General features: G+C 37.6%; 1 protein-coding gene and 1 long non-coding RNA gene across 5 annotated transcripts in view; one reads left to right on the forward strand and one right to left on the reverse strand.

Annotated features, from left to right (window-relative positions):
- LOC139971551 (cysteine-rich motor neuron 1 protein-like) overlaps positions 1-25,986 on the reverse strand; it is a 73,002-nt gene that overhangs the window by 17,675 nt on the left and 29,341 nt on the right. For all 3 annotated transcript variants that reach the window (XR_011794416.1, XM_071978125.1, XM_071978124.1), the window contains exons 3-4: positions 4,466-4,711; positions 2,323-2,571 (exon numbers count right to left, since the gene is read on the reverse strand). Coding sequence is in view for 2 of the 3 variants with exons in the window: in XM_071978125.1 (XP_071834226.1) it covers positions 2,323-2,571; positions 4,466-4,711 (495 nt within the window). In the remaining variant the exon portion in view is untranslated. The remainder of the gene's footprint in view (positions 1-2,322; positions 2,572-4,465; positions 4,712-25,986) is intronic.
- On the forward strand, positions 18,769-25,412 carry LOC139971552 (uncharacterized). 2 transcript variants are annotated; one of them, XR_011794418.1, is made up of 3 exons: positions 18,769-20,457; positions 21,786-21,873; positions 24,100-25,412. It is a non-coding gene; the product is annotated as an uncharacterized lncRNA (long non-coding RNA). The 2 variants fall into 2 exon arrangements; XR_011794417.1 differs by having other exon boundaries at positions 21,786-21,869.

Consider the following 25,986-nt stretch of genomic DNA (forward strand, 5'->3'; position numbering starts at 1 on the left):
CAAGGGGTCTGTGGGTGTTGATACTTTGTACTGGCAAAGACTTTCTTGCAGTATCAGGAACCCCAATACAAGTTTGAGATTAGGGTAAACTAAGGAGTCAGATGTTGAAGAAAGTGGCACCATGTACCCCATGAAATTGTTATCCTGAAAATTATTGGGGCAGGAAGATGGCCCCCCTTCGACAACGCATTTGGACCCTACCCTCGGGGTATTAAATTAACAACTGTTGCAAAAACTAATTTAACAAGCCCAACAATACATTTTGTGCTAATGAATACACTTTTATTCAGCGAGAAGTTCCAAACAGACTTGGTTAATACTTTTAATTGCAACAGATTTGATCGGCTACTTTTGCTCATAATGTGGGTTGATAAAGTGGGTAGATTAACCCATCTTCTTCCCCACCAGGAAAACCAGGTCTATATCTTTAGTTCAAAGGAAACTTTCCATTTGAAACATAAGAATAGTTTTCCTTCCAAAAGAGAATTTTTTTTTAAACTTCAAAAAAGATAAGGGTAAAGAAATGACAGATGCAAGTAACCCTACAAAAGTTACAGGACAGGTCTGCTGTTTTAATCCTAAATACTAGTTATCTTTCTACTTGGCACACAGTCACTGAAGATCATGTTAGGTTAAAAAACAAAATGTCAGGCCCTCTGGTTAGCAACAGGGGAAAGGTTCTTCTTCCATTGGCACCAGCTGTCAAACATTTAACAATAGACTCAGGTTGACAAGAATGCAGCAATCATTACAAATTTAACCTCTCTCAAAGTACACAAACACTGCAAACAGGTTTGTGATAGGAAAACTGGAGAAACAAAATATTACAAAACTTCAGTTAAAAAAAAAAGAAAGATGGATGGTAATCATAAAAAAAAGGCTTCCTGGAATGCTCGATTCATAAATTTTCTGACTGACAGCAAAAAACCATTAAATTATTGGTGGTATTCATTCCATTTGATCTTTCTTTTTTTTCACCAGTTGGCCATTTGAAAGAAATCAGAAAAATATTTAATAACTGTTTCACAGTGTCGGGTCAAGGGGTCAGTTGTAAATGCCTCCTGCTATTATTTTCATTCCGGCTTGTCATGGAAGCAGAACAGCCTATGAAGTATTTCAGTTCCAGAGTACACCTGCTATGGATCTTCCATCTCGTCGTCGATGGCAAGCGTGTATGCAAGCCGTCACACGATTCTCTGTGTTTTTATTTGTTGATCGGATCAGACCTTTACTGAGGATAAACAGAGCTGTACAAAAAGGGGGACAAATCTTGGAAACATTTTCATGAAGGAGGAAAGGACAGCTAAATATATCCCTTTTAGAAACAAAAGAAATTGCAGTCCTTGATAACTGCCAAATTTCGAATCATTCCAAGGAGTTTTTCACACCAAAAGTAAACAAACACTTGAGCAGATAATGGTCTATAAACCTCTTTGTTTGGGTCTAGCGAGGTAACTTAACCTTTTGTTCGAAAGCAAAGCAGGTGGACTCGAGTGTTTTGTTAATGAAGAGTGGCATAGGTAAATAGTATATTTAACAATTCCCAGTTAAGTTCTTTTAGTCTGAATTTCGGGATAAAACTGCACCTTTGTTCCTTTTTTTCTCTCCAAGAAGATTAAAGAGGTAGTGATCTAATCTAAGATGCACCTACAAATATAATCGGTGAAATTCTCGAAAAAAAGGATGACGGAACAAGGTCAACAGACATTGAATAACTTTTGCCCCAATTAGTGTAATAATACAATACAGAAATGCACACTCATATTTGGTACAACCATGGAGGTAAAACAGACCTCCATGGTACAACATACAGGCCTTTCCTACATTGGCATTGCAAAGCCTAAATGTTCATCAGTATTCTACCCCCCCCCCACCAATTTTTGTTTTGGCAATTTTGCTAAATATTTGAGCCAAGTTTTCAAAACTACTTTCCAAGAGTTTCTGATTCAACTTTTCCCAGACACTGAGGAATGTTAAATAAAATGATATCAAATCTCATTGTGCAAAAATGATTTGGAGGGTGGCCCATGAAATTCTTGTTGCAGAGTGAAGCTGAGCGACCACTGATGACCTAGTTAGCACTGATGACATAGAACCTACAGGGACAGTGGGAGTGGATCGAGGGACACAATGACACTTCTATCCCTTGGATGAAATCAAATTATTTTGGTCCTGCTTCAAACTACACTGCCACTCATTTTGTTTTTTTTTTGCTTTGACACAAAAGATAATATTCATGTGATTCAAATTAGCCCTAAATCCCGACACCATTTTTTATCTTCCAGAGACTACCGCCTCATATAATGGTCTTGATGGCTTTACCTTTGACACACTCATACACATCACAGCAGGTCCCAGGTTCACCATTCCCGGTTACTTCAATCCTTCTCTCGTAACCGCCGGTGCAGAGGATGACGGAGCACAGACTCAGGTTACAGTCACATGTCGGGGGAGGGGGGCAACACTCCCCTGGTTCCAAGGGTGCCTGTAATATGGTACTGTCTCTCGGACAACGGATGTCGTACTCTCGACAGATCACTTGTTCGCATGAGTCTGTCGATGGATCCTTGACTGGAGACAAGATGAACGAATATATATTTTCGATGATGGGTTTAAACCAGAAATGATCCAGAAATATTGCCACAACTTTGTAACAGTAGTATCCATGTTCTCCTCTATGGATATATCCGTATTTACATATATGTTAGTATACGAAAGCTGGACTCTCCCCACAATTTATCGAGAGTCTTGTGTTTTCCTATATACAATCTCTCCGTCTACCAAGTTCATAAGCTAATCTGCCAGCCAAATTTTGTTTCTAAATGGTGACCAGGAATTTATATGGGCTGCATGTCTGTTTTAAACCTGCATTATGGAGAGAAATCCAAATGCTGTTTTGGGGGGAAATAATTGTATAATGCTTAATACATATCTTTGTGTTCTGCAGTACAAACGTGCGACAATTATGTTAACACTCCCTTTATTATTTTGACATGTAATAATTTCAAGATGTTACTTTTTATATCAATATCTTAAAAGTTTTAGTTGGGTTTTGTCCAATTATCCCATTTGTTCCCTATAAGCTCCTAATGTTTTGGAGGATCATACAAAAGTACTAAAATCTCCCTATTTTTGTGAAAGACATGTTGGGACGTCGGCTATCGATCATACATGATAAATTTTTCACAACACCGTCATCAGTCACTACAAACTTCAGCAGAGTAGGCACTTGCTCACAGCCACACGAAAGAATCCTCTAGTTTAATGGAAAACAAACCAATCAATCATAGCAGACTGATTTATTTTCTCTGCCTCAACAACAGATGATAAACAGCAAACATAATAAAAGTAAAAAAATGCCAAAACTGGTAAAATCACAGCATACCCTTAGCAGTTACCAAATAACAGGATACACGATAAATAACTGGACTTGGGGGAAGGAAATTTTTATATACTTTGACAGGAGCTGTTCTTTCATTCAACTAAATTCAAAGAAAAGAGTGAGTCATCTCTCATCTAGCTGCCATCTTGTCTAGATGCATAACTACTTGAGCTATATTTAGATAGAAATGGAATGGAGGCTGCTTGCACTTCCCCTGCTGACAATATCTGGAATACCTTGGACTGCCACGGAGTCCTAGCAGTTAGGCCAACACTTTACATATATAAATACTTTATAGATTTCTTCTAATAGTTCAATTGAGTTGTCAGTTATAAATTCCATTCAACTGTTTTCCTATCTTCATCGCTATGATGTTCTGCCTCACAGTAAATACAAAAGAGTTACGACCCCACAATAGTACTTTACCATAGTTATATGTCCTCATAACCGAAATTATGAGAAAACATATTTTTTGCTTTAAGTTAATTTCTACCCAGAATGTAGGAGAAATTTCCACACTTTATCTGCCAGTGTCTGGATTGGTTTGTGACAAATAACAATTAAACTTTACCTTCCTTGACTATGCTAATGGATATTTCTTGTTATCACTCGACATTTATGGCGTCCGATTTACCTGGAATGGCACCATACACCACCTACACTCCTATTTGGCAACATACATCCTCTAGGTCTGATAAGTGGTAATATGTATCTTCAAGCCTGCAGCAAAGTGGCACACTACACCCTCTGTCTGGTTGAGTGACACGATACACTCTCTTACCTGCACATAAGAAACACCATTCTCTAGTTGGCTAAATGACAATGTACACCTGCTAGGCTAATAAGTGACACCATATCGCTCCTAGCCTGCTAAACAGTGAACTAAACAAGCTCTAGCTTTCAATGTGGCACCATACACTCTCTAGGCTGTTAGGTTATACCATACAGCCTCTTGCCTACAAAATGGCACCATACAGACTCACTCCATCCAGCATGTCACCAATGATACACCCTCTAGAGTGCTAGGTGACACCAACCAATGTCCCCCTCAATGTCAACCACACGGGCAAACTTGAAACTTACTTTCGACGCATTCATGAATATCACAACAGTGGCCGGGTTCTCCTGTCCCATCTACCTTGACTTGTCTCTCGTACCCACTCGTGCAGAGGATCAAGGAGCATCGGCTGAAGTCGCACTGACAGATGGGGGCTTGGGGACAACACTCTCCTGGTTCCAGGGGTGTCTGTTGTAGCAGGAAACTGTCTCTGGGACATTCGTATATCTGGCAGAAGACATCTTCACATCGGTCCACGGGTGGGTCTGTTACTGCCGAGGAGAAAGAAAGTGGTGTTCTGAATGGGGGTATATATATTACGAGTCGATCTGCTTAAAACTAGGAAAGTTCAAGGGCATGTGATTATACAACAGGACATATTGATCAGTGATATCCTAAAGAGAACAAGGAAGACAAGGGGGCTCCTCCCTTGAAATACATCCCTCGTCCCAAACCCGAAAACCAAAATATTCCTCATTTTCTGCCGTTTAGGCAAGTCCATGCACCCATCAGTGATGTAGAAAAAACACCAATGGGACAAGATTGGAAATGAAGAATTTATGGAAGTGCTATCTGAAGTGTCCCTGGTCTGCCCACTCCTTCTGTTACCTAAGACCCACCCAAACCCCCCCCCCCTCTCCCTCTACCTTGTTTGCCACCCTGACCCATTCCCTATGATAGTATTCAAGCTCTCAGAATTGAGAAGAAGCAGATGCACAAAACAGATACACAAGATATAATCGGACAAATTCTAACATCAAAAGGTCACCACTGGCTCACAGCCATTTTACAATATATTCAACCATTCATAACTTCATACCATACATATTTTCATTCTCAAAATATTCAGTAAATATCGTTGAATAAACTTACTACCATTTGTTTTTATGACAATACGTGACGCCCTGTTTTGTGTCTGCCATTAAGCATCGCCAGTAATATAATTGCCAAATAAATGCTCATATATCAGCTACGTTTTGTTGCATATATAGTGTATGTTATAACTGTATAATGCCTGTGTACTGTGGATGATCATAAAAACGTCTGCTGTTTTGAGGAGGCCATGATATAAGTACAGAGGGAGGACCATAAATGGCTTATATTGTCCCTTGCGAGCTACAAATCAGCAGCAGAGTCTTCACCCAATCAAGAACAACAACAAAAGGAGGGAAATAGAAGCCTGGGGAGCACATATAATAAAATACAAGTGTCAAAATATTTCATCTTATTGATGCTTGATAGAAACAGGGTCACCCAGGTTTATGATCATCATATCACAAATGACAAGAGCATGTAGAATGAGACAAGGACACGTACTTGCAGATTCTATACAAGGATGGAAGTGTAGGAATAACCAAACCAGTGAAGTCACTTTTTGGAGTCAACTTTTCCTTTCATTATATGCCCCCCCCCCATTTTTTTGCACTTATCCTACTGTCTCCTCTTTCCAACCATCCTTTTACCCTCCCCCCCACCCCTCCCACCCACAGACCATCACTGACCATGGTGGAATAAGAACATGTGTGAAAAAGTATGTTTTCTGTTTTCTTGTCAAGGTTGATAGAGGAAGAGTCTGAGGGGTCAATAGAGCAAACCTTAGCTTAACATCCAAGCAAACTGGACAAAATTGCCCAATTATTAAAACTGAGAAGGAAAAATATTCTTGGCAATTTAGGTAAGACATGTTAGATATAACACATAAGCAAAAGTATGAATGTCTTTCCAAATCTGTACTGACACAATGCAAATATCTTACACTACATCAAATTCCATGGGGGCGGGGAGAGAAGGTCTATAATATATCTTTAATTGTAAAAATGAATTTGTAATAGCAAGCCTTCTCATCTGCTTCACTGTAGTTTATATTGCTGATACTGTTCAAATGTGATAACTTACTTAGCTGCTGGCCATTAGTAAGAAGCTATTAAATGCTCAACTTTATTGCTCCCTCCAATATGCTTTATAATAGGCCTACATGAAGAACCAAGCACACCACACACACAGATATGTATGTACCTAGCTAGCACAACCACACAAACATTATGCCTTAAATTATCGATTTTTATGAATATGGCTTTATCTGCAACTGACATGTTTTTACTCCTATAATGAGCACTACACAATATCACTGAGAAATGTCTTCTGCAAACATTCCCACCACTTAAAAGCTATCCACAAATTCCACAGACACCATCAACGTCATCCAAATTAACTTTCTTTTCTTTTCTTTACGAGAGAGCAAATAGAACATGAATCAACATGCAGAGAGCTTAATTAATGGCGAAGACTGGCAGAATCTAAGAATAAACATCAAAGACTGGGATGAAAATCTTCCACAGTAAGCTGGTACTTGATACTAAATCATGGCTTTAGGTGACCTTAGCTGACTGTACAATATTTAGCTGTGTATGGTTTTAGATAGTGATCTGTATGACTGGCACATACATAACTGGGTACTAAACGGCCAACACACGGTGTCTTATGGAACCAACCTGGCTCAACTTTCCAATGACCCAACTTTCATCAGATTATATCTTAACTTATAAGTCATTAATTACTCCTCAGGTTTAGTGAGAACGTGGGGCTGTGGGATCAATTCATTGGCCCTAAGATAAGTTCATGGTATCTAGGATAAATTCATGGGATCTTAAATAAATTATTGGGACTTAAGATTTAGTTAACAGGGACCTAGAATAAATTAATGGGTTCAAAGGATAAATTATTTGGACCTAAAATAAATTAATGGGCATTGGAATAAACTACGGGGACCTTGGATAAATTAATGGGTCCCTAAGATAACTCTGTGGGCCCTAGGATAAATCATTGGGCCCTAGGATAAATGTGGAACAGTAGCATAAACAATAGGTTCAAAATTCTGCATAGTAGGTTGTAAAATGGTCCCATAGTTGTCACCTCCTTCTTTTCTCCTTTCATTTAATTTTTTCTGTCTCTCTGCTTGTTGCACCTATACCCTTACCTGTACCCCATTACCTGTATCCCTTCCCCTCCCCCTTCCACTTTGGCATGCCATTTGTTATTTCTTCATTGTACTTTCTAAATTGACTTAATTTTGTAAAGAGTGGTGCTGTGCCTATAGTGACACAAAACTCACTTGATATGTTAAAATTTGACCAAAACACATACTGTATCAATTTCCCAAAATAATTTAGTTGCGAAACTGATGATTCCCATATTGTTGGATACAGAAGATTTAGTGTTAAATCGTTTTCAGAGGTGTAGCTTACATACAGTAGATGGAGAAAGTGCATATGTATATTGGAGACAGGTTAGAGAGGAGCAAAGTAAAAAAAATCAAACTTTATTAGAGTCCTTTTTTTTTTCTTTTGACAAGTTTTATTTGTGAAATGATAAACAGAGCATGACACTGTCATCAAGAAATGTCAAAACCATGCAATGATGCTTCTTTAATTTTTGCCTCCATTTTTCAGTTACTACAATATAGAACTGGTGGTTTAGTTGCCTGCTATGGAGATCACATACATGGGAGAATCTGCTCTGACACATTAAAAAGAGATATTTAATGAGGTCAACTTCCCATCTCCACAGTTTCTCCAAACCCAACTGGCAGACAAATCAAGAAAACATTTGCACCTTCAAACGGTTCCAAATCTTATCATCACTTTATCATCTTAGGCTTTGACTGAATTAAACCTACCTTGCCCTCTCCCAGTGGGTCACTATCAATTTTAGGTTGCAGGTCAATAGGTTGGGGTGAGTTGTTCTAAGCTGGTATGTAAACTATGCAAACTTTTTCAAACAAAGGAATTTTTTTCGGGTATGGATGCTGCACGCCATTTGCCAGGCACAGACAACACCCATGAAGCGACCTTTTTATCCTGAGTCTGGGCAAGACTTAAAGCAGTCTTTGGCATTCATTTTGTTTTTCTTTGGAAAAAGTATTTGATACTAATAGAGGATGATAATTTATTTCTTCCTTTTTTTTGGGGGGGGGGGCATAGCAGCTTTGATGCATATCTTAAAGTTTTGTTTACCAACAAGTGCTGGAAATACTTCATGGGTTCTTGTATATATGAAAACTAATATACAAATTTGCAATTAGAATATCCATTTTGCATACTACTCTTGTACCCAATTACAGGTAAATCTTTCCCTGTAATATCCCATAACTATAACAGATCATTAAGCTTGACAAATTTATTTTGGCACGTAATATGTACAACAAAAAAGGAAAAGGCAAAAGGTTAGAAAGTCGTTCCATAGCTAATTAGCATATATGATAAAAAACATTTTCAAGCTGGAGGGAAAGTCTAAATGTGATATGTGTTAGTTTGGAAACCTGAGAAAAACTAATTTTGAGAAATTCTCACTAAGTTGTATTAAATTGCTACAAACAGCTCCTTTAAAGTTGAACTTCCCTAGCAATCATTCAATGCCATAAGGGAAGCCTTGTCAGAGAATGGAACATTTTGGCTACCATCAAAAGTAATATAAGAGTCTGGGAAGTCAAGTTACTACATCTACCAGCCAGTGACTGTAGTAGTACTACTGGAGCCATCCATAAACAAGTCCCTGGAACTGCAATGAATAATCAGTCTGCAGAATTAAAGCGGCCATTTTGAGTTTGGTAGGCAATTTTACAAACCTTATCCTGTATTACCCGAGATAAAGGTATAATTGATCAAAGTAATTAGACACTTTCAGAAAATGTTGTCCTTTATTTGAAATGGGAAAAACTGTTATGAAGATTTTTTCATTTTTTTTTATCTAATAGTATCACAAGTACAAGTTATGACAAGTTGAGAACTGAATATTAAAAATCATTAAGTACAGGTCTGCTCGTTAATTATTCATTGATCCATCCTTTAAAATATCTCAAAGGATGTCTTAGTTGGATTAATTGCGACCTAATTTTTGAGAAAGTCTCTCGGTATAGGTTTGCTATAATAGTTGGCCAAACTTAAAAGGCAGCCTAAAATCTCTGTAAATGGCACAAACTTTCCCCAGCCCATAAAAGATACCTCTACTATTACTTTACTGACAATAACACAAAAGATGACACTCTCTCAGTTAAATCCACGTCTTAATTATCTTTAGAGGATGATAGACCTGGTATCATTTAAATGAGGGGTTTATTTCATTAACACTCACTCAGAGATGGTAAAAACATTGCTCATTTTGAAGAGACAAAAAAAGCCCCCCCCCCCACTGATCAATAACTGTCAAAGGTAGAGCAGTTCCCTTCAAATATTCCATGTCAATGTTGACCAAAGTCCTTTGGAAAAAAGTTTGATTGACCTAAATCCAATGATTGACTCGTTTTCCCAAACAAGGAGACAAAACCACCTGAGAGAAAGTCATTTGGATTCTTCAAACAGAATGCAGAGTAATTTAATTACCACTAAAGGGGGTCTGAACTTGCAAAATAGAAAGGTACACATTTGTCTCAAATACTGGTAAAGGATTGGAAAACTGGATTACACACACATGTGGGTCAAGTACGTTAGGAATGTGTGTTTTGTGTATCCGTGAAATATGATATTTTATCAAATTACAGATCCCTCCCCCTGACAACAAGGACAGGGTTGGGGAATGATGGTCCCCCGTATGATTTTCACAACTTACTGCTCGATGCCAACACTGGTGGCAGTTTCGATGAACAATGGTCTGACTTCAGCCCATCCCCCACCCAATCCCCTTCTCCCAACCTCCTTCTTCCAACCCCCTCCTCCCAACCCCCTCCTCCCAACCCCCTCCTCCCAACCCCCTCCTCCCAACCCCTCCCCCCTGTTGCCTATCTGAAATCATTGTCCCTGAATTATCATCTGTGTGGATATAATGGGAGGACGTTGATATGCCACATGTGTATTCATCATCTTTAAAGTATCAAATGGATGTTGCTATGACCAAAACACTCAAAGAGCCAGCTTCCTGTCTGCTAAATGGAGAATCACTTTTGATTCCCCAAAGTAGTAAGTTAGAAAATACATGAACAACAACTGAACAAATATACAATAAGGCACTACAGCTTTTTTTTTTGTCTTTCTTTCTCCTTGTTTTTCTTAATGATATTAATGCTGAAATACCAATGCTATAACATTAACTCTGTCCAAATTAGTAACAGATTAATATCTAACCATCTTCCTCTCTACACACTCCCCTACTGCTATTGGCCCCCACCGTACCTTTGTTCACTTTTTACCATTAGATACAAAAAGAACCTATTTTCTGTCATGCAAGCATTCCATACCTGTCATCGGTCATTCATCTGAAGAGAATGTATGCAAGTGTGAAAACATACCACCATTATTGACTATCTAGACTAATGAGATTGTAACATGCAACATATGAAAGTCAATTTCACGCCATCTGTTCTGTCTTCCCCCTGTCCCTTTCGTAATTCCATGGAAACTAGGTAGCATAATGCACCGTAATTGTCAGAAACATTCATGACACACATACACACACATTGATACATGCATAGTGGATATACCACAATTTACTGCCTCAAATTATAAAGCAATCAAAACATATCAGTATGTATTTACATTTGATTACTTTTGAGGTCTTTATACAACTTAGAGCAACTCTCAACACAGTCTGGTAGGCTGCCAAGGAAGTCTTTACCCTTGTCAACACCACTATTACCACCCAGAATTCCTTCCCACAACACATCCCATGTGGGTACATTCTTTAAAGGGGTAAAGCTTAAAGTACTGAATTCAAGAAAATAGACTTCACCAGATATTTTATAATACAGATTATTTTAAATGAACAAAGACATCTAGTAGATGAAAATTGAATCATAACCGTAAGTTGTATTGTTTGCTAAAGTATCATGTGTTGTCCGGTAACTAGTGTCCCATTAATTTTGTTGTATAACTGTCTTATACATATGTTGCTATATATCAATAGACACAATAGCCCTTTGCTAACGTCAAACTGTAATCACTCTTTTTAAGCACACGTTTAATCTATAAAACCTGAGCAGGAAATGGCTAACACTGTTACAGAGAAACAAGGAAACGTCAATTTTGTATCATGAAGCACTTTCATTAATTATTTCACTCATTTACTGGAATATGCAGAGTAAAAGGAAATTTTCTGTTTCTTCGAGCAATTTGACTCCCGACCTTTACAAGTATTTATCCTTTCTGTCTCGGGCGGAAACTGATCAAACCATCCATGAAATGACACAGCTGACGAACAGAATTAACATACAGTTCAATAAATCAGAGAAATCCTTTAATGTTACCGCTGTTCTTTATAAGAACATCAATGTGCTCTTAGCATTGTGAAGTAAGTATATACCATCCTACATCTACTTGTAAAGTACTCTACGGTTGTTGTTGCTAAAAGGTAGAAATGACTTGACGTAGATACGCCGTAGACATCGTGTTGCAATCACAAACAAAAGGTGGGAATCTGTTTATTCTTTCCCCACTTATCAGAAACCTTACAGGAAGCATCGCTTCAACAGTCTCGATAACTATGATAGACATATTGATATACAATTGAAGTCACTGCACTTTTAATCTGAGAAAAAAATGATGAATCATCTAATTAACACACCTGATGTTAACATTTCCACATTGATTGACATACAGGTAGATCTATAGGTTATCACTGTATGAACTCATCCTTACAGATTAAATACTTACAGCTACACTTCAAATGATACGGTTAGTTGGTTTTAATAGTTAATGAGCCCTTGACTTTTAACCGACTGCTGTACATACATACCACAAACCTTTGATACACATTCTCTTTAATCATGATCTTAATGTCTAGAGTGTTTTGTAAGAGGTAGATAGATGACTGTACTGTTTATTAAAGTTTCCCATACAAAAAATGCGGTCAGTTGCCAGCTCTGAGTTGGCTACAAAAATATGGTCTTGATTTACAACTGTGTCTTTAAGACAAAAACATGAGGAATAGAAAAGGTATGAATATATACCCCCTGAGGCTTTACATAATTTCCTCGGTATTAACTTTATAACCAATAAAGTAAAGTTGTTTACAAACAGGTCTGGTCAACTTGCTAAGGGTATAGATATAAACCTTGCTATATAGCATGAAAGAGCCGAAGACAAGATTTGCTACTGGCTGAAAGAAGGAAACAATGTTTCTCCCTCCATGAACAGACAAAGGTGTGGATTGGGTCAGACATGAGCTGGAGAAAGAGAAACTGGAAAAGAAAGAGAGGGGAGGGGAGGGGAAGAGAAGGGAGGAGAGGGGAGGAGAGGGTAGGAGAGGGGAGGGGAGGAGGGGGAAGAGATGAAAGAAGAGGGGAGGAGAGAAGAATGAGGAGCAGGAGCTTATTAAGCCCATCTCCTTGTTTAATTCTGAGTAATATACTAAACATATTGTCAGTTCTTAAAACTAGGTTGCTCATCTCTATTGTAGGTCAGTTCTAGACTTGTACTGTGTTCTGTGTACATATTCATTCACACAGCTAAAAACCCATTTTCCTGGTTTGGGTAAGATTTCAAGTAATGTAGCCATAGATACTATACATATATACTATACCTCAATACTTCTGATTGTCAACATCTAGGGAAATGTTGCTTACTGTGTCATGTTCAGACTTAGTGCATAATATTATCATACCTAACTCAACACCCTATATATAGCTCCGATCCCCACACCAGCATTTCTTTCTCAAACTGTACTCTAAACTCCTAAATCATTTTGATAAAGTGTGCTGCATTTTATAGTCAGTGGAGTGTAACACATGGTACATTGAGGTCATTCATTTCCATATATGCACATTAATCGCCATGAGGCTAATCTGTGCATGAAAGAATGAGCAATGGCTTCAATATAAGACTGGATCAACAAGATTACAAGCAATCACAAAACCACAATTCTTTCATGTGATGGCTCACATTCCTTCCCATATAATTCTTTTCTCATATCATGTTTAACCCCTTCACCCTTCAGGGAGAGTACCCACATCTTTCATTTTTAGTCTTGATACCCGGCGACAAGAACAACACTTCTTCAAGCTTATAGGATATAAAGTGACTTTTAAAAGCCTAACAATGACAAGTGAAACTGTGTAACGTTTTGACTGCCATAGCTAGAGGTTTATTTGTCTGGCGCAGAAGTATTAAATATTGACATACTCCCACCCACTCAGCAGTTCAGTGCTGTTCAAAATGTTACATAACAGCTACAAGATACGAATCATAACAATATTAAATGGCAAAGTGTACATAGGGCTGCAGTGCAAAACACTAAAGGTAGATAAACACTTTGTGAGACTTTGGCACATGCCAAAATCCAGGTAATTTGCTTAATTTACAAACACCCACAGACTAAACACTCGATCCTGTTTTGCTACAATGTTTACTAATTATGCAAATAGCTGACATTTTGTTGCCCATCTATTGAACTATCCCAAGATAGGCAAGCATAGCACAGCTGGTGTATACTGACTACATGCACAGTCTGACATTTAACTTTCAAGACAGTAAAATCAAATAAAACAAAACACAGTGCTGCTTGATGGTAACCATATGCAGTGATCATGACCGCATCTATATAGCTCAGTTCTATGTCACCAAGTAATAAACGTTGTGAGCGCAATGATTTTCGCCAAAGTTATATGGCAATATGAAAGCTAGAGTATGGGCTGGATGTTTCATCTTCATGCCACAAACCAGAATTAAAAACGACTTAATAGACACGTTCAGTACATCACTGACATTGATCATTCAGAATAAACAGTTTCAAGGTCACCAGCATGATGGCCATTAATATGCTAGAAAAGGTTGTATAACTGGTCACATATACTCCAGTTATAACTTGTATACAATTTATCGTCTGAGTTACAATACAAAACAGTTGAAAGTTTACGTAAAGGAAACCCCGATGCTTTCTTCCTCTTTACTGAGACAACTCATTTTCTAAGTGTCTGGGAATTCAATTTTAGAGTGTTGGGACCTCCAGGGAAGTACCTTTGAAAATTGTTAAGTATTTTTAAGTTTAGCATTATTACGCTATCAGAACATTTGGGAATAACACTAATGATCATAATGTCAACTAATTTCTCCTCTGGGTAATCAACCTGCAAAAACCACAGAGAATGTAAAACAAGAATTGTTATTTTATTCTTTATCTACTGTTCATTCATTCCTGTCAGTGTGTCACAATATCATTGTTGATACTATGACAACCCAGTTTTCCATGTACAGATATCAGTTACATACATATATAGGCAGCATGCCCTGGCACTCTTATGAATGAAGGCAACTTTTCACGCTAATCAGACTCTTATCGAAACCTTGTCAACATGTGAAACTGGTCTCCTCCTGATGAAGACTATAACTTCAATCCTTTTGTGGGTTTACTGCTGGTTCTAATCAAAATTACCTTCCACCGATCAGACGAACGGAGATGAAAGTGAACTTGTTGAAACTGGATCCAGATGAAACAGAAGGGTGCACCTATCTTTACAACTTCCTGTATTAGTTACTTCCAGTGCTTTCATATTGTTACATGTAATTATAGTATTTCCTGGCAATCAAAAACACAACACAAAGGCTTTGTGAATGACGATTACTTGAGAATTATTAACTATAGATGAAGAGTTTTACCCCTAATCTTTGTATAGTATTTCCTAACATAATTTTCTGTTTTTCTTCCATTTTAACCTCTTTTTTCACTCAAAATGGAGAGCTCTCAAAAAGTGAAGTGTTGTATCTTACAAATGCAAACTAGGACACCTGGTTCACTTTCCAGGAACAGATTGCAAAGTTGTTCAATTAGTTGACAGGCTAAATGACAGCTTACAACAGAGTTTCTCAAAGGTTACATAATCCCCTTGCGGGGCGAGGAGAAAAACTTCGGAACGAAAGTGGAAAAGAAAGAAAACAAAAACACACAGACACATGTGGAACGTTCCTTTCTATATAGCTTAGGCTACACCATCCATTTCTGCCTTAAAGGGTGTGAAGACTCACGCAAAAAGAAACGTCTAACGCCGGTAATTTGACCTAGTTTCGAATGAGGTGTAACAGAAGTGTTAAACACCACCATCGATCCCAGAAAATACACACACAGCTTGCTACCGTCGGTAATTAGACACTAGTGTACAGTCAGTACATACAGCTGCGGTCAATACCCACAGCACAATATACAAACGATACAGCGATGGACATCTCAGGTCCAGATAAAGATAACAATTAAGGTATCACATTTCATTACTGTCTGCATTTTGTAGCGACACGAACAAAACATCACTTGCAGGCAACAGAGAGTTAACTTTTTCAGATGGCCGGATGCGGTTTGGGGCGAGTCTTCAATGCCTTTAAGAATTACTGACTGATATGCCTACAGTAGTAAAGACAAATAATACCAACCTTCTGTTAACAACTACAGCAGGATCAACCACTAAATAGGAAAGTTAGATTCATATTATGGTAATATTTTGCTACCCATTTTATCAAGAACCATCAAATGACCTTCACATAAAAAAATTAAAAAAATTGTTGTTATGGTGGAAGCCATATCTCATCATGATAGCCATATACTCACTAATCGATTGATTCCACTCAAGTTTAACTATCCAGTTTACTTGAGAGGAGATATTTTGACTTTGAAAAATCTTTTCCATGATGTAAGATATTCTCCATGGTGTAGTTGTAGACTTATCCCAGAGGTTTTGACTGATAATTCCAAGTTTCCTCACAATTCTCTCAGGATTCCAAATATTTTTTGTTTGATTCAGGAAATTCTGAATTAGTTGCAGTTTGTGCCGGACAAATTTGCTTTGTCCTGACTAAGCCACATATCAGTTCCAAATATATTCGGACGACCTTAAATTGAAGAAAAACAATATGAATCTTTATGGCCATTTGAATTCTACCCAAGAAGTGAGTTTATTGAGCATTTAATCCAATTCACAAAATTTCTATATCCCAAAATGTTTATGTCAAAGGAATTCTTTTGTAAGGTCTCCAAAGTTTAACAATCGATCACTTTCGTAGTTAATTTGAGCCTTCGGGGGGGGGGGGGGGGGGAAGGGGGTGATGATATAACTAGAAGTAGAAAGTGGGTGGCTACTTCTAATAATAATAATAGTTACCTTTAAAATTGTGTATAGTGTTATATAAGCAGACAGATACAATTATGGTCGGAGTTATAGCTCTCCTTGCACATCTACTTTAATCCCACCAGACCTGTACAGGGTAAGGGATAACAGAATACAGTAACACACCCCCCCCCCCCCACACACACTATCCCACCCCACCAGACCTGTACCACCGTACCACACCTGTATGGGGAAATGGGAAAACAGTATACAGTAACATACCCTCACCCCCTCCCCCTCCACAACAGACCACCGTACCTGCACAGGGAAAAGGGAAATCAGAATACAGTAACCCCCCCCCCCCCCAATCCACACAACCTCACCAGACCTGTACAAGAAAATGGGAAATCATAATACAGTAACACTACCCCACTAGACCTGTACGAGAAAAATTATAAGGGCATACTAGACACGGTAGAATGAGGTGCTAATGTTGTGGGGAGACAGGTAAGCGGGGAACGAAGTAAATTATAGAAAACACAATACAGTAAAGACAAGATAAAGTAACAATTTAGCTTTTAAGAGTTTGATCGTATCAGACTCCTCCATTATGTCAAACATAACACTGAAAGTACCTCCACTGCCTCGACCTATCACCTCCAATAATTCTTCCTAAATATTCAAGTGACCAATGCACATCACACCCTGCAGCCAATGAGGACGAAAAAACGTTCACCACTTAATGAAATACTCATATTGACATCATATCTTCTAGCCCTTACAATTTGAAACATAATTTTCCAATAACAGAGCTACTAAGCTTCACCAAAAGTGAAACTTCAGTTTCAATCTTTTTAGGAATAATAAAAGAAATAAAAAAGACTGGACAGAGGGATGTAACCTTTGACCCCATCCATGAGACTAAACAAACAGAGAGCTTCAAATCATAAATGAGACATTTCCTCCCTTCCTTTCCCTTTGGGGCTGGACAGAACTACTTCTCCATCCATTTGGCCTCCCACCCCCTCGGAAAAATATCTGATGGTCACTGTTATTAACTGTCCAAACCTAAAGGTCTCGAGACCTCAAGATCGGCCTTGCTGTAAAAAAAAAAAAAACTAAGGAAATCACCATCTTTCAACTGAAGTTCCTACCCCTGGGGGCTGCTTCCCCCAAAAAATGGCAGAAAAAAATGTTTGGAAAAATATCTGAGTTGAATGCAAATTGCAGACATCTGTCATTGATTTACTGCTAGAATTTTCCTGACAGCAACAGTTCTAGCCTTTCAGTGATGACACCCTTTGCGGCCGGACTTGTTTATCGTACTGAAAGACAAATCACAGCTGACAGGGTTGAACTTGGGGGAGGAGGAGAACCAGCAATGGCAAAAAGAGGTACAGGCAGAGGTCATTATACTTACAAAACCCTTGCATAAGTCTTGAGAGGTCTATTTCACCCAGGAGGATAGGTCAGCAATAAACAAATTTTAACCAGCAAACAGATCTCCTAGATTCTCTAGAACCAATGGTATTAAGAATAACAACTGACATCATTGGGCAATAAAAAGTACTGTTGCACTTTTGGGAATATCGATTGGGCAAGTTTTATCATGAAGAACGAAAGAAAAAAAAGTCTATTTTTGGTTGAAATGTTTTGCCAAATATGATTAGCTTGAAATCTTCTCATAATGGATACTAAACTGAGAATATACTCACATGTTGAAACTGGTCACAATCTTAATTGTGGTATCTTTTCATTCCACAGTAGCCTTTGCTGGATCATTATGAAGGAAGATAATTAAAGTACCTAGAAATCTAATTGGTTACCCTAATCACCACAGTCCACCAAATTTGCACCGGGAACAACAAAACGAGGGTAATAAGGTTAAAACGAGAACATAGCACACTACATGAGCTTTTCATTAAACTTTTCACTAAACTTTTCATTATTGAATAAGACGGTATAGTTTAATTATTGGGAACAGGTAAGGGGTCGTTACCACATAGATCTCCTAACCATCCCAACTTTCTCTTCTCACATATTATCAAACTTAGAAGTTCACTTTATAGCTCATAGCAAATTACAATCACAAAAATCAAACCATTCAATTTCATTTCTTAGCTGTAAAAAAAAAAAATTCAAACCTTCTACAAGTTAAAAATGATCCTACTTCCTAAGCAATATGTTAAGTTAATTTTAAGTTTAAAGAAAAAACCTTCTCATCTCATTGTTCCTTTGAATCCTGTTACCATTACTTAGTCCATCTTCATCCTGTTTCATAATTCTCATTTTACCATAACCCTCTCTTCATCAAATAAAACATCTGAACAGGCTACAAATTGAACTTGATGTGACCTCTAAATGACTCCACACTGGTCACTTATAGACCTCATCAAGCTGTCTAGAATATGATGACCATATAAATGACTGCTGCAGAGTTCAGCCACATCAACATAGATGGCACCACTATCATCATGGTGGACATAAACTGCTACAAAATGGTTTTGATCAGTACTGACAGCCCTAATGAGAGGTCACTACCAAGGTCAATACTCTGATGGACACCCTGCCACAGTCAATTTGACCAGTTGAGAACCGAATTGTATATATTTAAAAAAAAAAAATTACAAGTTCATCCTAGTTCATGATGACTAATCATCAGACTGCAATTTGTATCTGTAAGCATTTAGAAAGTTAGATATCACTAAAGTTTTAGGCACAGAGCACATTTTACAGCCTGGACACAATTTGAGCCTTCTTGCCTCCACCAAAATTTGAGATACCAAGTGTATATCATGATGTCTGACATATATGCATGGTAATGATGTCATGGGACAAACTCTCCTATACAGCTTCAACAAGCAACACAATTTACCATTCAGGAGGAGTATACCCATGGTTTTGATGTTAACACATATTACAAAAGGAAGATTTTAAGCAAGTCTACAAATTATCTTGAAAACCCACTTGTTCTAGAAATTTGGGATCTTTTTTCACTTAATCATTGTTTTTTGTCTTCTTCTCCTTGTTTTTCTTCATCTTCTTAAATTTGCTTTGTTTTGCTTTGCTGATACATCCAAATGTTATGGACAGCTTAGCACTAAAATCCCACAACGACCCACTTCTGGGTTTGTGACACCCACTTTCTCCTTGTCCTCTTCCAGATAAAACCATAAATATAACAATAAACCTGAATTAAATAACTAATTATGTTATTCTTTTTTCTTCTTCCATTATATTTCCTAGCACAGGCAGGACTGTTGCACCCATTCACCATCACTCCAAGCCACACATCAACGTTTATTCCACAAGCCTCAGTTCTAAATATATACCCTCTCTGCCCCAACCACTCATTTACAGATCTGTACAACCCATTACCATCAATCAAGATACTGAATACATTCAAGCCATTATAATGACTTCCATACACACTGACACTCTGATAAATACTGTTAAATAATACCTGACCATTATGTGATTCACTTAATACATTATCCGCGTCACAAACCTTCCCACCTCATTATATGAATAGGTTAGGTATCTAATCATGTCAGTTTCACAGGGGTAGATATATTCTCTCCCTAGAATTGTATAAGTACAGGCCAGAGATCAAGCAGATTAATTCCTTTTCGTGACCATTTAAGTTGATATTTAACTTAATCTCTTTCTTTTCAACATTTTTTTTTTTTTTTAAGAAAGCTCCTTCAAATTCCCTTTAAGCTGATTTATATCTACAAAAGAAATTGCTGAATGAGTTCTGCCAGTGTGACTCTAAACTCTTCTAAACTATGTACATGCCCCATGCATACAATTGGACATATATAATACTGTGGAAGAACTGCCTGACATGAAAAGTTAGTTATTATTCGTGCTACAATGGAAAGTAAGCTATATATCTATTCCCAGGGGCTATATCTCAAGGGACCACAAATATGGAGTGGTGAATCCTGATAAGGTGAAAATAATAGCCCAGGGTCATGTTAGCCGTGACCTCAACGGAGGGTAAGTACACAAACAGAGGCTGCCAACAGAGGCAGAGAATGATGATGGCCATCGAAAAGGAAACTGACAAGATAACCCTAACAAGAACCTTTTTTTTTCCCTTTCTTTCTTTTTTTTTCTTCATTTCTGAGTAGAAACATTCCCTCATCAAACAAATCTGGTTTTTTACCCCTTTTAGAATACCTTTATTTAGCCTACATTCTTATAATATGGAGGATAATTGCCTAGAGAGACGGGCCAATTGTAAAACACAATTGCAATTGGGTTCGATGCGAGGTCAATAGTCCGTAAATAGGCAAAGCTGGTGGTAAACAGTTCAGCATAGGAGGGAGAGAGTTGAGCTCAGTATTCATCCTTCCCCCTGAGCCTTAAAATCTTTCTTAGAGAAGAAAAGAACAGAAGAAAAGCAGAAAGTAGGACTTCAGTTCCTACCCATTCTGGTTTCTTGACCTAGTTTGACCAAGTTTGACCTGTAGATATATACCTGACCTACAAAAAGCCATAACAAACAGATAGACAGACAGGCAGATGATGAGATTCACTAACTTTAGAAGGATTGCTTGGCTGAATGTTGTGGTTCTACTTTAATATTTCTCAGTTTTAATTCCATCAGGGATAGACTTTTAAATTTTTGATCTATTCATAAAATGAATTGTTGCAGGAAGAATAAGTTTGTCACTTATCTGCTATTTATCTATTTTTTTGAAAATTTCATGTAGGTAACAGAGAGTCAATGTAAGGAACTTGATTGGTTATGAATCTAAAAGAATGAGCATCAGAAGTTTCATGAGTTAACCCTGTAGCAAAAAGAGAGTAAAGAGGTTTGGAATGAAAAACAGATTTGTTTTTAGTCATGATCATCCTTAATCACCAAACTAGGTCTGACATCTAAACCCTGGATCATCTTTGCATGTTAAGTAAAAGACGAAAGTGAATAATTAGTGATCATAAGCTCAGTGGCATCACCAAGTGGGAGGGGGAGAGAGACACTTATAAGGAAATGCAATCAAATGATTTTTCATAAACACAATTATGTCGAAGAAGTAACCTTAATAATTAGGTGAGTCGATACCCCTCAATATTCTCCTCTTTACCTTCTCTACAACAGTTACCTTATCCATACCCACCTCCCCCCCCCCCCCTTCTATGTCTTATCTAAGTCTTAGTCCAATTGATTGGAAGTTAGGGACAAAACACATATACCAAAACAAGATCACATGGGCTTGAAATTTGAAAACAGCCATTTCAAATGTGACAATTCAAAGTAACAATAAAAAAAATTAAAAAAGTAACCAGACACCTGTCTGAAAATTTCATTTTCCATTTAGAAGATATCACCCATGCAGAGGTAAACAAAGAGAAAGATTTAGGCCATTCTGAAAGAACTCGGGACAAGTACAATCTACTGCCCGGTAAGTAAGTACGCAGTTACAGGACAGGTCAAAGTAGGACTCTATTGATAATATTCTTGAACACATGATTTAACCCAGGCATGTGAGCTGTGTGGCGGTTGATAATACTAGCTAGCCACGGTTGTGGTTCATGGACGTTGCGATAAACGGCTAGGTATATAACCAGCAGATATATCTCTTCTGAGCTCCTTCTCTCTATAGACTGATCTGACATGCAAACAATTTACCATGCCTTAGGGGTAGTAATGAAAGAGTGGTTCAGAATAGATGCTGACAAACATCTAAGGAATTGAGATGGCTATCACTATATATATATATATATCCTCTGTGATAAAGTCTGGTAGTAATAATGACAACTAACAGTCAAGAAATGATAGCAATGAGCTAACTTCTCAAGCTGACATGTAAGAATTCATCAAAGCCATTTTTGAAATATTTTCATGGTTTACTCATAGATCTTTCAGAGTATATAGTCTATGCTGCTGATGCAGTCTTTGTATCTAATTGGGTTTTATACATGAGTGTGAACTACATAATAAAGTAGAATTAAGTGAGGCAGTATTCAAAGTAGGAAGTTTTCAAAACACCTACTTTCCTTTGGTAGCTTCATTTTAGTTGGTGTAAGTAATCTAAAATAAGCCAGTTATATATCACCTTGGGATGCCTCTATGCTGTTTGGCTGCAATGTCATCTGAACTAGTGAATTATGTTAGAGAAGTTTCCATCACTTCAGTGTTGCCATGGTGTCTATGTTCAACTAAGACTGTCAGCTATGGTGGGGGGGGGGGGTGGGGGTAGCATCTACTCTGAAAGATCACAAGTTAAATTGGTCATGTTCATGCCCAATTATTGCATCCACAGCATCTTTAAGTATGCCAGAAGCAAAATGACCTTCCAACAATAGAAACTTTGGAATGGTATGGGTCCAATTAACACCAATGCACGTAGACCACATGAATGATAAAATCCAAAGAGGAAGTAGGTGACACAATAATTGGTCAATGCAGTGCTAAAATGTGATCAGTTTGTAGACAAGTTAGGTGAGAAATAGTGCAATAGTAGAGCAGAGACAGGTATGAAGAAGGGTTGTAATAAATATCAGGTTAATTGACATAAATGTATTAAAAAATATATATCAAGGAAGAAAGAGTTGGAGGGGGAAATTCTTCTCATACTAAAAATTTTCGTCAAATGTAAACATCCTCTATGGTCACACTAAAGAACATATGGGACATCACTTTCATTTACTTTGACAAGATTATCTATAACTGCCTTGCAATTATTTACCCCCAAATTTCATATATCTTGTGAGAAACTGAACCAACTAAGTAACATTATATTGACACATATTGTGAGTTCTTGTCCGGAATAACCTGCCATGTCAATTTAAACTTCCTGTGACTCATCACCGAGCCAATATGTTTGGGCTAAAAATATCTTTTTTCAATTCCCTTTACTCAGAATTAACTATAGAAATCACCCTATTGATTCAGTTAATGAGACTGGACGATCCCAAAATGAAGTCTCTCACAGGATAAGATTTAGAGTAAACATTATGTTAATGTTTTCCTTGCCAAGATTCAAATGTACCATTCACACGACAGGTGTTGATAGATGAAATCACTTCTATAGAGGGAAACGACAATCTCATCTAACAAAAGTTGTACCAGGTAAAAATCAGTTGCCTGGATCTTTTTTTTTCTGTACATTTCTAGATGAAATCAAAATCTTCTTTATAGCCTATGTTTTATTGCAAAGTTACAACTTTCTATACAGTTGATGAAATTTCATCATATTATCTGGCACACATAGAGTTAGTGACAACATATTTGACAATTTACTGAAACAAGGTAAATAGGAAAGTGGATTTTGTTAGAGAGGATTCAGGCAAGAGGAAACCACAATGCAGATAAGATCAAGCGCGCTGTCTGATCAGTGTCAATTGACTTACTAAATGTTCAGCACAAAAAGCATAAAACACAGGGTTTCGTTTCCATCTGAAAAAGATGTGGTCTTAACAGTGCTGGTACTAACGGACTTTGTTACTTTTAATGCTCAAGAGAGACAACTTTGAACATTGAAAATGAACAGGACATTAAGTTCAAACTTTAAAGGCAAAAATACCTTTCAACTCCCTCACGTTTGGATTACGAGGGATGCTGTTATGTGATTCTTTATGATTACATATTTTGTCAAAACTTTTCCCCCACTTTTAATGTCACACCAACAGCTTGCAGGATGACCTATCTCCATAGGGATGCATCCTACCATAAGCATAGATCTTCATGATGTGTGCATAACATCAAACCCAGTGCATATATGCAGGCCTAACCAACTCTTGATGTGATGCCTACAACGTTAGAGGATAGACATATAGTTACCACCCGCAGTGTGCACAGATGGATCCAGCTTCCAGGCTAAGAGGCCAAGTTAGGGACCAAGACGAGACTTTTTTTTATCTCTATTACATGGTTCAATATCCCTAATCATTGCTTCTATCATATAAATACATGTATATCAAGGTTACTCGAATATCAAGAGAACTCTCTGCATTCTGCTTCATTTTCATTTTGGCTCTCTAGATTAATACTGTCTGACTTCAAACAAATTCAATAACAGTGCATGAGTTGTTTATCTTCTCTGCTACCCCATCAGCCTAGGCCACAACAAGAAATGCTGCACAGAAGGGACAGTTAAACGTATTACATATCATAAAATCCATTGTTAACTACTGTTTGCTCGAGACCCTAATTGCGAGAGACTCCTTTCTTCAAGTACACCTTATCACCACCTCCCCCCCCCCCCCCCCAACTACCTAAATATGACTTGTTTGGTTAAACTATATTTCTGAATTTTTTACAACTCTAAAATGGACTACGTCACGCATTGTTTCTGACTTTAATTTAGCACAGAGACTATGCTAACATTGACAGAAATTCTCTCAAGCAATGCATGACTTTAATTGGGAGCCTCTGTGAAATCAAAGTAACAGTTTGCATTCAAGTCGAGAACAGCTTGGGGTTGATTACATATTACTACAATAGAGCTCAAATTTGGCCCTCAAATACTAGAAAGAATGTAGAGGCCGAGTGCGAAGAACGGTTTATATTTGCGGACAACTCCCTGGTGTGACCTTATTTTCAGAAAGGGAAATAAACCAACTCTACAAGTTTTGCTTTTCCTGTTATTTAAATGCTTGAAAATACTTGTCTAAAGCACTATATTACTCAGATTGTAGAACACACTAATCTGCAGTACTGTCGATAGAATATTTGTAATTATTGTTTACCAGAATTGATTGCGATTATATACTATTTCAATTTTTGGCTTATAGTTTAACTGAGAGGGTTCACATATTCAGATTAAAGGAGGAGTTAGAAGGGGGAGGAGGGAATAGGGGGTGGGGGCTTATCTTACATACAACATGCATGAATGAACCATGCATGTTTGGTGAATACACCACACATGTAAGCCAATTTCACTTGTATATAGTCCATATGATAAGCAGCCAGGCATCACTGTGGATCTGTTGCCAAAGCATTGTCGCATGAATTTAGATACATTGGAACAAAAGTGTTATTGTCAAAAAGGGACACACATTTTGTGCGTGTATACGCTGAAATATACACCTATGACAAACATGTACATCACCATTCAAATGTGTAGAGGGCATACGAGGTACCATTTTACCAAAGAACTAAACTAATATCATCACTTTAATCTTTTCATCTTCTCTTTATTGCCTCAGTTTTCAGAAGTAAAATCAAAATTGTAAATATCTAACATCAATACGATGTTTAGTAGATATTGTGTTGGTATTTCTTCCTAGAATCATAGCACGTTGCCATCAAAAAGGGTTTGGCAAATACCCTCGATGGATTATCCTATCGTTCCTGCTCTGCCACTCAATTGCATAATTTCTATTTCAGAGTGCCGACAAGTACCGTTGCTTGTTATTGTCACCTACTGCCTCACGTGTACAGCTCTGAAAATTCTGGGAGTCAAAAAACAAATTGAATGATAAAAAGAAAATAAATCTCCCCATTCACCCTCAATATCTGAGACCTATTTTCATCCATGGGTGGCACTGTGTTGTACTTGGGGACAAAGACGGCGA

This window comes from Apostichopus japonicus, chromosome 8 (assembly GCF_037975245.1).
Source record: "Apostichopus japonicus isolate 1M-3 chromosome 8, ASM3797524v1, whole genome shotgun sequence".
In the NCBI taxonomy this organism is placed as follows: domain Eukaryota; kingdom Metazoa; phylum Echinodermata; class Holothuroidea; order Aspidochirotida; family Stichopodidae; genus Apostichopus; species Apostichopus japonicus.